Genomic DNA, 14075 nt, shown 5'->3' on the forward strand with positions numbered 1-14075 from the left:
TGTCCTGACTTCCTTGTGTACCATGGCATGCATGCACACAAACAAACAAGCTGTCTTCTTGATTCCTGCCGTTCTCGTGTGGCTGAAGGAGTTTTTACAGTGATTCAGGCCAGTATTCCTCTAGTGATTGATGATGCATAGCTTTTTAAAATGTACTTAATGGCTATTTATACAAACTCCATAGAGGAAAATCAGTTCATATCCTCTAGCCACTTTTTATTAAAACAATGAGCTTTGTGGTGTGTGGGTGTTTTGCTTATATATATTTCTGTGTGCTACATGCACGCTCTGTCTGTTGAGTCCAGAAGAAGGCATCACATTGCCTGGAACTGGGGTAAAGATGGTTGTGAGCTGTCATATGGGTGCTATGAATTGAAGCCATGTCCTCTGGAAGAGCAGCCAGTGCTATTAAACTCTGAGCCATCTCTCCAAAAAACCTACTTTAGCCATTTTAAAGGAGGCTATTATTTTTCTTTCTCTTCTTTTTCTCTTTTGTTTTTAAGATTCCCATGCCTTTGCCTTCTAATTATTAGATTTATACCATCCCACCATATCTGACTTAAGTATGCTGTTAATCTTCTAAATAATGAGTTGTCAGGGTTCTTTCTACTGGATATAAATAGCTTATATATATGATTTGCAAATATTTCCTTGTATGTCTATAGGTTGATTTTACATACATACACACTACACACATGAAACAAACACATATACACACACACATTGAGAGTGAGAGGGGGAGTGTTTAGAGTTTTTTTAATGGGGTCTCACAGGTTAGTTCAAATCTGCTATTTAGCTGAAGATGACCTTCAACCCTGGATCTTCCTACCCCCACCTCCCAAGTGCTAGGACAACAAGTGGACATCATACTATACACAGATTCTTTTTTACTTTTTTGAATGCGTCCTTCATATTAATTTTGGTAAATTTCAATTATGTTTTTTTCTTTGGTTGTTTATGCACTTGACATCATATACAAGAGAACGTTTCATCCTGTTTTCTTTTGTTTTGTTTGTTTATTTTGTTTCTGTTTTTTTTTTTTTTTGAGAAGAGTCTCATGTATCCTAAGATGGCTTTGAGCCCACTATGTAGCCAATCCTGGCTTTGGACTCCCAATCTTCTTATCTCTACCACTCAAGTGCTGGGATTACAGGTGCATTCCCCCTCCAGCCCCCTTTTCCCTTCTACCCTCTCTCTTCCAGTCTCTTTTCAACCTTTTCTCTCTTTCCTCTTCCCCTTCTCTTTGACAGGGCCCTGATATGTATTCCAGGTACCCTCTAATTCATAATTCATAAGTCTCTGCCTCCTAAGTGCTGGGATACAGGTGTATCACTGTATATTTCTATTTTCTTGTTCCTTTGCATCTAAATTTTTAGGTTGAAAACTGGGTAGTATTATTTAGTATGTTATGAGAATGCTAGATCCTCATACTCTCTTCTCTGGAGACTGTTTTTATTTATTTAAAGGTTTGACTGAACTAATTCAGTATATACTATCCCCCCCCCATAACATTCAGCATCTGGTAGTCCTCAGAAGATACAATCTTAGGGACACGCTTTGTCACCCTAAGAAGATGTTGTTGTTACTGGAGCTCATCAACCATTTCTTTCCAAGATCTAGTAGATGCCTGCCTCTGCTGGTATCAAGCTAAGTCCCCACCCCTGATTTCAACAGATTGCGTGATTGTTTTGTAGAATTCCCCAAAGATATATCTCTCCATCATTTTAAACAATTAAACTCAGGTCCTTTCTGGTACAATCTTTGAGTCAAGTCTTTGATACTTGTTCTAGCATTTAGAAGGACTCCTCAGCTTTCTTTGGAGTTGTTACAATTTCTAGCTAATCTTTCTCTTAGTTTCTTGCTGTTACTGAACAATTAACTTCATCTTAATTATTTAGATGTGTTTTTACTAAGACTTACTTCAATGTGTGTATTTTCCTGCATGTTATCTGTGCACCTCTGCATGCCTGCAGAAGCCAGAAGGGACATGGAATCCCCTGGAACTGGAGTTATAAATGGTTGTGAGCCATCATGTAGATGCTAAGAATCAATTCCTCTAGAAGATCAGCCAGTGCTCTTAACTGCTGTTAAGCCACCTGGCCAGCTCTTCATCATAATTACTAAGAACCAAACTCTGCATTTAATTTTCTCACACTTCCTTTGAAAAGGCAATTTTCTTCAGAAGAGCTAAGGAGCTGAGCTTTCACAGTGTGTTGCTTTCACAGTGTGTTGCTTTCACAGCGTGTTGCTTTCACAGTGTGTTGCTCCCTTCCATCAGCATTTCTGTGCCAGTGCTGGTGAGTATAGTGGCTATTTCTTCGGGAATGGCACTCTTGTATTAGACACTAAGCTCTGGACAGGAGTCATAGCTTCTGATCTGCCCAGCTTGCATATTCCAGTGTAGGATGTTTGCCTCAGTCAAGAAGTAGATGACATAGTGGTCTGACTCTGCTCTGTCTGAGGGAGATTCTACTTCATAAAATATGGGGGATCCCAAAGCTGTACTCGCCTAGACTAGGGCTTGCAATACAGAGCTTGGGAGAGTGATAAATGATGCCAGCCTGTTTTCTGAGGGACATTCAGGAGCCTTAAACTAGAGAAGCAGTTCTCAACCCAGGGGTTATGACCCCCAAAGACCATCTGAAAACACAGATGTTTACATTATGACTCATAACAGTAGGAAAATAAAGTACCCATAAAAACTATTTTATGGTTAGGGGTCACTCCAACATGAGGAACTCAGCATTTAGGAAGGTTGAGAACCACTAAACCCCAGCTTAGGAGAGAGGAAGCCTGTGTTTTGTCTTTATCCCCCTGGATTAGTACTTCTACTATTCTGAGTTGGGATAGAGGGTTAAGCTGAGACCAGATACCTCAGTCCCTCGTTGTTCTCAATAATAAGATTTTTTTTTGGAGTGCTTCTGTACTTACTACATATCCTTCTGAACAATAACCATTGAACAATTTCAAAGCATTGGTTTGTTCTTAAATTATTGGCATTTTTTTGGCTGTTTTGCTGGAACTCTTTATGCTACTATTCTGTAAATTCCAATAAATTTCTGCCTAAATCTCTCTTCACTAAGTATTCAAAAACATTCAAGCTATTGCTAGTTCTCAATGAAGATCTTTTATATTCTTTTCTCCAATTATATATAACAAAGTTGCTTTTCAACTTCAAGCCAAATACATTATACAAAATTTGTACTATTTATTGCTAAAGTATTTCACTGACCTCTTTACTAGTCTTCTACCGTAATTTTGTTTTTCATCTATCAATCTCATCCAACCTATCTTCCTGCTACTAGAATGAACCATCCCTTAATTATCTACATCAAATGGCTCTACTGGTTGCAGAATATGATTCTAATATTTAGCATGCTATAAAAGTCCTCATGAAACATTTTAATCTATCTTTGCTTCCATTTTGAGGAATAATATTTTAAAACCATCATGGATATTTAGTCAGTGCCTGCTTTGAAGGAAAAAAAACTAGATGGAAGTAGAGGCACATGCCTTTAATCCCCAGTACTTGGGAGGCAGAAGTAGGCAGATCTCTGAGGTTAAGGCTAGCCTGGTCTACAGAGTGAGTTCCAAGACAACCAGAGCTACATAGAGAAACTCTTACCTCAAAAAAATCCCATTTTTTTTAAATTTAAAAGTTAAAAATGATAAACAGCTTTCAGAGTTGGAATAAAAATATGGAAGAAATTTCTCTTCCAAAAGGAGATTAATTGGACGGTCAACTCGTAATTTTGCAGAAAGTTTATTCAGACTCTAGGCTGTTACTAGAAGAAAAAAAGTTAAGGAGTTTATCACCAAACATTTATTTGAGAGAGGGGGAGAGATTGTGAAGGGATTCCCATTTTGGGTTCCTTTAGTGTCAAGGAACTCTGGCCTGGGCAATTTAGTGAGACCCTCTCTCAAAAAAAAAAAAAATTAAAGGGTTAAGATTTTAGCTTAGTAGTTGCTTAGCAGGCATGGTTCCCTGCTTTGAAACCCTAGCACCACAGGAAAAAATAGTATTGTAAATACATTAACTTTGAATGATCTGGAAATGTTCTTATTAAGTTTAGGAACTCCATATAATAGAATTGTTTCTATCTTCCATTTTACATCTATAAAGGATGTATGTACTATGTAGCTTTCACTGACCTAGAAGTTAGTATGTAAACTAGGGCTGGCCTGTATCTGCCTCCCAAGTGCTACGATACAGACAGATGTGAACTACTATATTTTAATTTTCTTTTACATATCAGGCATCTAAAGATTATCACAAACTACTTATATAGAATATTGTTTAATAATGAAACATACACATTTAGATTCAGATCATGCTAATAAAGAGTATATAAAGTGGGTGGTTCTACAGCCACAGTAACCACAGGCATACTGGTGTAGAGTATGAAAATAAGAAAAAAAAACCTTCTTTCCCATCTCCTGGCATCTGAGAATAATTAATAAAAATGCCTGGATAAAGATCTAGCACATAGTTCTGGATTCCCATTTCAAAAGAGTATTAATTAGTACTGCAAACATAATAAGATATTGCCTAGACCTCAAAAAAGTTATCTAGCTGTAGCAAACTTATAAACTATTGTTATTTCTAATTTGCTTCATTGAGACCATAAACAGATACTTTATTTTCTAGTCAATCCCTACAGAGAAACCAGATGAATTGAAGTAGATGATTCAAACTTAGGAGCACACAGCAGTAATTCTCTCCTTGTACTAACCTGAGGCAGTCATTTGTGCTAGGAAGAGCAAGTACACAGAAGTAGCATCCAACTGCAGGTGTCCCCACTGGTCATCACCCACTACAGTGGCACAAGTTTTGGTGTTGTACTTGGCATGGAGGCTATCTTTAGTACTCTGACTGTACTTGAAGGACTCTACTTTATCCACCTGAAAAGAAAACAGTATAAAAAGGCCAGTCAGAAAAATCAACCCATATGCCAAGCATCTGTAGGGCTCTGATATACACACAACACTGCACTCTGCCTTCAGGAAATTGTGACTATTTGAAATATTCTGTTACCGCTTTTTTCCTACACTGGGGAAATCAGTCATTTTAAATAAGAAATAGTTTTAAAAAAACACCATTTCCTGTTCATTGCCTCTTTTCTATGCTTTTTAAATGGTTACTTTGCCATATTGTACAGAAACTGGAAGCTCAAAATGTGTAAGAACAGTTTAGTGAGAAAACACAGTGCTAGATATTTGTTCTTGAATTTAAAGTAGGAATATGCAGATACATTGAGAGATGAGGGTATTTTTATTAATGTGCCTATGAACAGTTGTTTGTGGGCATGGGTATCCCCAGAGGCCAGAAGAGGGTGTTAGATTCTTTGGAGCTGAAGTTACAAGAGTCATAAACTACCCAACAGGAGTGGGTATTGAGAACCAAACTCAGGTCCTCTGCAAGAGCAATATGTGTTCTTAACCACTAAGCCATCGCTGTAACCCCAAGAGGATACATTTTGAAGATGCCATAAAAAAAAGTTAATGAGAACCATACAGAGTCACAAAAAATGGTATTATAGAAAGGTAAAATTACAAATTAGAAGAGAATCATTGGGAGCTGGGGTTATAGCTCAGTGGTAATGTATTCTGAGGGTGCATAAGGCCCTGGGTCCAATTCCTAACACACACACACACACACACACACACACACACACAGAGAGAGAGCAAAAATCTAGACAGGAAACCTTAGGTAAAGGGCAACTAGTAGTTCCTGATTTACTTCCTGACATTTGATGTGATTATTTATGTCTCTGATATATGATAATCTTAAATATGGTTCATAAAATTTGTGACTATACTTATTTAATAGGACAAAACATAACTATCTAAAACATAAATGAAGTATAAAGACACAGAAAAATGATATATGTGAGATTAGTAAAGAGATACATACAATAAATAGCTTCATATTCATTTAAAACTCATGTGTAGATAAGGAAGTTTAGAAGTTGAGAGCCGTTTCTTTCTACTTTGATCTAATTATGTCAGGTTCAATATGTACATGTTTTAAGATCTCAGAATATAGGTTTCTTAGTAAAATACTTTGTATAGAAAAAATTCCATAAATTCAAAGTGTTAATGGTAGACTCTAAAAATATTTACAATGTACAAATGATTAATATCCATAATACACAAGAAGTCAGTAGGCAAGAAACAGACAGGCAAAGCTCTACAAAGAGGCAAAGCTCTAGTTGGTAATTCACCAGTAAGGGACTACAAATTTTCAATTTACATATAAAATGATGCTCAACAAGGCCAGGGAAGAATTATTTGAAGTTCAAGATTCCTTTGCCCCAATCCTAAAATTGAGAGTACTTTGAAAGATTTTTTCCACATAAATTTTGTATCAAAACTCAATTGGTGTAAGCACTAAATTCAAATCAACATCTAGTTATTTATAGGCCTTATTCCATTTAGTGTATAAGGAATGTTTTCCTACAAAGAGATTTTTTTTATTTCAAAGTATTTTCTCTATCCACTGAAAACATGAGAAATTATATGATAAAGTGCAGTATGCTTATTTTTTTTGAAAAATCTTAAGATGTATTAGTTCTGGAATGGATCTGGACCTAAAAGTTTCAGATAAGGTTTTTTTTAAAGACCTGTATCATGCTTTATCTAGTACACATAGTTGCAAACAGGATAATGATTCTTTTTTGAGAAAAAAAAATCATACCTAAAGGGAGGGAAAAGACTGGAAGGAAATAATTCTAGTTGTAACAGGGTGGTGAATCTCTGTGTGCCATCCCCATCCCAGAGTTCCAAACCTTCTAAAAGTAAAGAGTACTATTTGTGAATCTGAATAAAAGGCTATAAGCACCATTAACTTGTTGTTATGTTTTATCAGAAGTTGTTACCAATGCCATACCTGTCTCATCATGCAGTTTAGCAGTCCCCTCATTAACTTCACTACACTCTGCAGAAATAAATGGAAACAAGACTGTTATAAACATACTGAGATACAAGAACACTTACTCAGCAGCTTCAGCCAGTACATGACCTTTTGAGAACTAGTAACCTTATCCTGGGCTCTACTTGCATGGCATTTACTTTATAGGCACGCAAAACAGACTGCAGTTAAAAGTTGAATCAAAAGCCATGGTTTATAATTCTTTGAATTTAAATACTAATATAAAAATTCTAAAGTAGTTTTACCTAAAAATAAGCCAAACGTCTAATAGTAGAGAATCTACCTAGAGAAAAGGGAGAAGTCAGCTTGCTCCCAAGGCCCTAGGGATCCTCTAGTATATGTCCTATAGCCTTGATAGCATCTTTTTTTTACAATTTCACTTTCTTTTTAAAGACTCATTTTTCATTTTATATGTATAAGTGTTTTGATTATATGTATATGTAAATATCTCACGCATACTTGGCATGGAACAGCTTCTCCAATTCTCTACAAAGCTTTAGTCTAGAAGATCTTAAGTCAGCTTTGTGTTCCACAAACCCATATTATGAGAGATTTTCCAAGTGATACTGTGAGGGTGATTGTAAATTAAGAACACCATTAAGAGAAACAGTGGCAAGTTACTACTGTTTGGTAGAGTGTTGTGTTTTGTTTTACTTGGAAAGATGGGTTTTCAGGCACACAGAGTTTGAAGAACCACAGGATACACAGGGAAAACTAGTAAGAAGACAAAACTGAAATTTAGATCTCAACTGAGGCCAGAGCTAAAGGAAGAGAGTTGGAAATCATTTCCAAAAAAGTAATAGAAAACCTATGAAAAACAGATGAGAGACAATACAAAGAGAATAAACTGAGAAAGAACCTGAAGTGGAAGTAGCCAAAGAGAGATTGTGATCTGCTTGAGTGTTTTTTTTTTTTATAGATATGAGTCTTGTTTTTTTATTTATATGCTCAAGACAGGTGGCATTTGTAAATGTACACTTGTGTATAATTCTATTTATAATATAGACTAAGGAAGTTAGTCAAACCCATTTCTTATTTCCATCCACTATTCTCATCAATTCTCTGATTTTATGACAGAGAAGCAAAAATGGGAGTTGGAAGAACGGGTATAAATGATTAACAGTGCTTTGGGGGAAAATTCACACAGTAATGGCCAATTGGCAGCAGGTAGAAATGTAATCTGTGGATGTATTAGAATTAATCTATGTTCATTGACTAGTCTTATATCTGTTATTATCTAGGCACATTATTAGATCTGCTATATTAGAATCACCTAGGTAATTTAAAAAAGACCAATGCTCATGAATATAATTTCTAGATTCTTACTTAAATTGTTTTAAAGTGAGGTCCATCCAGTTAGGATATCTCTGAAAAGCTTTCCAAGTAATTCCAATGTACAGCCAGAGTTGAGAATTGCTCATCTAGGTCAGGGACAAATCCAGCTCATCACTATTTTTGTAAATAAAGTATTATTGGAACATATCACCATGCTAATCTTTACATTTTTTCTCTGGTTCTTTTTTGCTACACCCACCAGAGCTAAGTAATTAGAGACAAGTGACCCATACATCAAAAATATTTACTATCTGATCCTTTACAAAAATGGGTGGGTTTCTAGTCTCTGGTTTAGATTAATGCTGACTTAGGCCTTTTAAAACATGGGACATAATAATGAAATTTGTTTTGATTCATAAAACAAGTACATGTAAGTTAGAATCCCCACAGAAGCTTTTATTTTCTGAAGTTAATTCCCATTTCTACAATGTTCTGAAACATTTCAAAGTCAGTAATATGATATAAAATATTTTTTCAGCTATGTGAAAGGTTATATAATAGAACACAAAATTTTTAGAACTGGCAATTCACCTTCTTCCTCATTTTTTTCCACTTGGGTCAAATAAGGAAAGATACTCACTCTGCAGAATGATGGGACAACAGATTTATTCTAATAATATTGAAAATGTTTAATAAATTATATCAGGCACATAACTAAAGTTCTTCTGATATTAATTTTTAGGAAATCAAAACAAGGAACAAACTACTGAGATCAAAATAGCAAAACGTTCAGGATAGGATATAGGACTAGGGAGTTGTTTTTTTTTTTTTTTTTTTTTAAAAATACTCCCTATGTTTTCCAAATTTCTATTATGGCATTATTTCTATAAAAGTCTGTATTTACTCCACTAGAGCAAAAACTCCAACAATGTTTTTTATCTCTCAGTAATGGCTTGAAAGAATTCCAAATGGATACTGATGCTGAAGATAACACAGTGAAACTTGTTCCACTCCCAAGAACAACTTCTGAATATATTGCTGCTTTAAAAAACCAAAATTCCAATAACCTGATTTATAAATCATAACTGGAGCTAAGATTTCCTAAGTTCAAGGGAGACTATAGGAGAAATAGCTGCTGTGGTAAGAAAGGATCTATGTATACTTACAACTAACAGACTGCTTTATCATTAAAGGTCTCGTGTAATCCAAACGATGCCAAATTATTGCCTTTTATATACTTAAGAGGGTATAGTTCCTTTGTGTTCAGAAGTTCTATGAAGGAAGCTAATTTATTGAGGGGAAGGTGCCTTAAAAGTTGGCTTAAAGTCATCTGCTGACGCTGACCTCAATTTGACCCCAGGCAGGCAACAGGCTCTCTAAAATAGTGGTCATAGTTATAAAGATTGATAGAGTCATTATGTTTGTCTAATGAGGAAAACCTGTTCATCTGTGTCAGGTCCACTCATACAGACACCACAATTATTTTCAAAATAGAACAAGAATAAAATAGTACATATCTGCTCCCAAATATTCTTCTCAATGAAAATAAAATGGTAGAACCCAAAAATACACTTAGGGGATTATTAATTTTAGGAAATATATCTGGGTAGAACTTTCCAAAGTAATGAACAGTCTGAGCCCTCTTCCCTGAATCTGTGGTTTTCAAGCTTCCACAGCAATAACCAAACCAAAGCAAACCAACCAGGGCAGACCAATCCAATTTAAACACACTTCAGGTACAGCATAAGAAAACTTTCTAGAGCCGGGCGGTGGTGGCGCACGCCTTTGATCCCAGCACTTGGGAGGCAGAGGCAGGGGGATTTCTGAGTTCGAGGCCAGCCTGGTCTACAGAGTGAGTTCCAGGACAGCCAGGGCTACACAGAGAAACCCTGTCTCGAAAAAAACAAACAAACAAAAAAAAAGAAAACTTTCTAGAATGCAATTTCAGCAAGGTAGTACAGGGGCTATTTTTCCTTTAATTCCTGTTCCCCCACTACACCCACACATACCTCCACATCTCTGTATAGTTTTGTTTTGATTACCTGCTCCAGTTCATAGGCCTTTGCCTTGTCCTCATCACGGTCTGCATTTTTGCGATATGCCAGGCCCAAACCCCACACAGCCAGGATGCTGTACACATTATCTCGGACCCAGGCATCTTTCTGATCATAGCTGGCTGGAAGCAAACCTGTCACTGGATTCTGCAAGATCAATCAAGAGAGGACAGGGAACTAACCTCAGAATGTTAAAGGGAACAAAATCTAAAAAAAATATTTTACTTAGAAAGTTTAGTCTTTCTCCTACTTCCCCAAAGTTTTAGACTTTTCTTTTCTTTTAACCAATTGCAGGCAGGTATTATCCCCATCTTTACTGAGTTATGACTGACAATAAAAATTGTACATATTTACAGTATGCAACATGACAATTTGACACAGGAATGTATTGTGAAATGACAATCAAGTTAATGTATCCATTACCTCAGCTTTTGATATGGGGGAATCTACTTTCTCCACAAGTTTCAAGTATGTAATAAAATAGCATGGACTAGTCACCGTGCTGCTACCGCTGTTAGTCAGCATTGCAGAACAGAATCATATGGGATCAGAAAGTTTGTGCGCTATCTTAAGAATAAGGGAAGAGCTGGCTGAAAGTTTACAAGTCCAAAACGTAGGTATTATTAAAATAAAGGCATTATTAAGGGTATTATCGAATGTAGTACTAAGGATGTTGCTAAGTGCATTTTAAAAGAAAAATATATTTTTTTAACTTAAATTCAACTAGCAACGAAAAGTGTGAAGTAAAAGAGTAGAAAAATATATTTAGAAATATATATAGCCAGGTGCAGTGCCTTACGCCTGTAATTCCCCAGACTGCTGCTACTTCCAGGCCAGCTACATAGTGAGTTTCAGGCCATCCTGAGCTACAAAGAAAGACAAACCAACAAAAACAAACCAACAACTCCAAAAAGCAGATGCAGTGGTGCATACTTGTAACCCCAGGTCTGGGGAGATGAAGCACATGGAAGATGGTGAGTTTGAGGTCAGCGTGGGCTACAAGGTAAAATCCTGCCTCTAACAAAGAAAGAAAACAAAAATGACATAGGAAACAAGCAAGCAAACAAACAAACAAACAACCCACTGGTTTGTGGTCTGTTGTCCAAACTCTGAAGGCTATGGCAAGAGAATCCCATGTTCAAGGCCAGCCTGAGCCACTGAGCAAAAGTATTTAAACAGAAGTGTTTAAACAAAGTGTCTTGACCTTCACAGTAGACTAAGGTCTCTTAGGATGCTCTATGTTCGCATACATCCTTAGGGAAATGGAGTGGAAGTAGATGGCCCAAACCTGGGGTGAGGGCAATAAATGAGTGTTATTATTTCTTGCAACTCTGCTTCTGGAACCCAGCCTTAGTTGGGGGTGGGGGCTTGGAGGAGGAGGTAGCATTACCCCCGAGCTCAGAAACCATCACTCTGGAATCACTGCAGAGGGGTGGGGGGTTGTGGGTCTCCGTGCCACACTTTGATTTTACTTCAGGTTCAACATGCAACTTTCCTTCAGGATCTTTTAGGGCCTCCCCAGAGACAAATGTGTTCTGGGTTCACACAGGGTCAATGTCCCACCGCTCACACTTCACCCTACACTTCACTACTTACCTGATGGCACAGGATGGTCTGATGCACCAGCCGAGCATAGCCGTCCAGGCGGACCCCCGAGTTACTCCGGCTCCTCATCACGCCACGTCCCTAATTCCCCACTGCACCTTCAGGAAGCTTGGACGCCAGGCCTGCTGAAACCTGCTGCTCCTGTGGCTAATGGTTCCCGCGCGGCACCCCGCTATGGCCGCTATGGCAGCCTCAGAGTTCACTTCAGGTTGCGGCTCAGCCTCCCGCGGTCTAGGCTTCGACCCCGCAACACCCCCGTCTCTGGGTGTCGCACCGGCATCCTCCGCTTGACTGAAGGAGACCAAGGCGCCCCGGACACTCCAGGCCAGCGACAGCGGCCGTTGTCCCGGGCGCCGCCTCCCTTGGCGAGCGCGCGGGGGGCGGGGCGTGGGTCCCGCAGCTGCGCGCTGCGCCCACTGGCCAGTCGCAGCCACCCTCCGCCCGCCCAGAATGTGTCACCTTAGGCGATGTTCTCTCCCCGCCCCCGACCCCCCCAGGGGGTTATTTTCGAAACACTACAAGTGACTATTTTAATTTTGCACCACTGTGCGCACAGGCTGATGCTCTTAATTCTGAAGGACTAGTTTTAGGAACCCCCGGGAACTCTTCAAAACAGAAACACGCTACCAGACTGAACGATTCCATTTCAGGATCTTTAGGAGCAAAAAGTCAAATTAAGCGGACACTCTGAAACCAACCAAACAACCGAACAACCAAACAACAACAAAAACCAGCTCCCAAGGGAGCTCTTTAGTCCCTCAGAGAAGCGCAAATGCGCGGCGGTTAGGGAGCTTTGAGGAATAAGTGTCAAAGGCTGAGAGCAGGTCAGGGAGCCGAGCAGCAGCTCGGGTGGGACAGCTGATAGTAGAGTATCTCTTTGGAGGGCTTCCTGGTAGAGTGTAGGTGACTCAGCCAAAGGAACAAACGTTCAGCTGAAATTAAAGTTACAGAGGAGGGCTGGGGAAGAAGGCTGCAGAGGTTACTGTGAGGAGCTTGAGGAATCTGCCTCTGGCAAGTGGCTCTCAGGGCCTTTGCTTCTGTGCTCTACTGTCCCCACCCCCACCTTTTACTCCCTGCTCTCCCAAACCCCTTCTGGACTCAGCAGGAGTACCACCTGCTTTCTGAATTGCAGGGTAAGAGAATAAGACAGTCGTTTGACCTTTCAAGAGTTCTAAATCTAAGCTTTCCTTGGCCACCTCGCTCTGGCCACAGTGATTTTGCATTTTCGTTCCTCTCCTCTCCTCTCCTCTCCTCTCCTCTCCTCTCCTCTCCTCTCCTCTCCTCTCCTCTCCTCTCCTCTCCTCTCCTCTCCTCTCCTCTCCTCTCCTCTCCTCTCCTCTCCTCTCCTCTCCTCTCCTCTCCTCTCCTCTCCTCTCCTCTCCTCTCCTCTCCTCTCCTCTCCTCTCCTCTCCTCTCCTCTCCTCTCCTCTCCTCTCCTCTCCTCTCCTCTCCTCTCCTCTCCTCTCCTCTCCTCCTCCTCCTCCTCCTCCTCCTCCTCCTCCTCCTCCTCCTCCTCCTTCTTCTCTCTCTCTCTCTCTCTCTCTCTCTCTCTCTCTCTCTCTCTCTCTCTCTCTCATTTCCTCTATCCTTACAAGTTGCCTCTGCTGCAGCCTCTTCCTCACGCAGTATAGCATATATAGCACATATACATAGCACCTTGGACGGTGACTAGCGAATATCTGATAATGATGACGAGAAAGAAGAGTGCTCAACAACGCCGAGCTGGGATTTTCAGGTTGAACAGCCAGTCAATGATGTAGTTCAACGCAGTGACACGGAATTCTCCAGCAAATAGTTTCCATTGCAGTCACAACCTACGCTGGCCAGTATACCACTTCAAGTCCTTAGCACACTAGGAAGGGGAGGTCAATTTGGACAGAATATTCCCCTGCTCATGCCCCTAACTCTCTGATATCTCGCCCTCACTCAGACTACAGCCACAGAAACCTTTGTCTCTACCCTTGTCCCCTTCAAGTGTCTGCCCTCTAGCTTTTCTTTATTTTGATATTTAAGCACATTTTCAAACATTAAAGTAACATATGATCACTAAAGAAAAGTTGCAAAATACAAAAAGGTGAAATAAAATATTGAAATCATAATTCCCCACACCACTACCTTCTACTCTTTATATTCCTTCTGCATAAACCTCCCTTCACCTCATGATAGCATGACTGAATTAGGAACGGCAGAGATGAGGTATCACTAAGAAG

The 14075-nt window shown here is 39.3% G+C and overlaps 1 protein-coding gene across 4 annotated transcripts in view; it reads right to left on the reverse strand.

Moving 5' to 3' along the window:
* The window catches only part of Phka1 (phosphorylase kinase regulatory subunit alpha 1), a 112819-nt gene extending 100606 nt beyond the window's left edge, over positions 1-12213 (reverse strand). For 2 of the 4 annotated variants that reach the window (XM_034485417.2, XM_076918515.1), the window contains exons 1-4: positions 11857-12077; positions 10249-10407; positions 6890-6937; positions 4734-4902 (exon numbers count right to left, since the gene is read on the reverse strand). In XM_034485417.2, the coding sequence (XP_034341308.1) occupies positions 4734-4902; positions 6890-6937; positions 10249-10407; positions 11857-11934 (454 nt within the window). In that variant the 5' untranslated portion in view covers positions 11935-12077. Of the gene's footprint in view, positions 1-4733; positions 4903-6889; positions 6938-10248; positions 10408-11856 lie in introns of all 4 variants that reach the window. The other 2 variants (XM_076918514.1, XM_034485415.2) reach the window with 2 other exon arrangements.
* Between the last annotated feature and the right edge of the window lie 1862 nt (positions 12214-14075).

Source organism: Arvicanthis niloticus, chromosome X, assembly GCF_011762505.2.
Source record: "Arvicanthis niloticus isolate mArvNil1 chromosome X, mArvNil1.pat.X, whole genome shotgun sequence".
NCBI lineage: Eukaryota > Metazoa > Chordata > Mammalia > Rodentia > Muridae > Arvicanthis > Arvicanthis niloticus.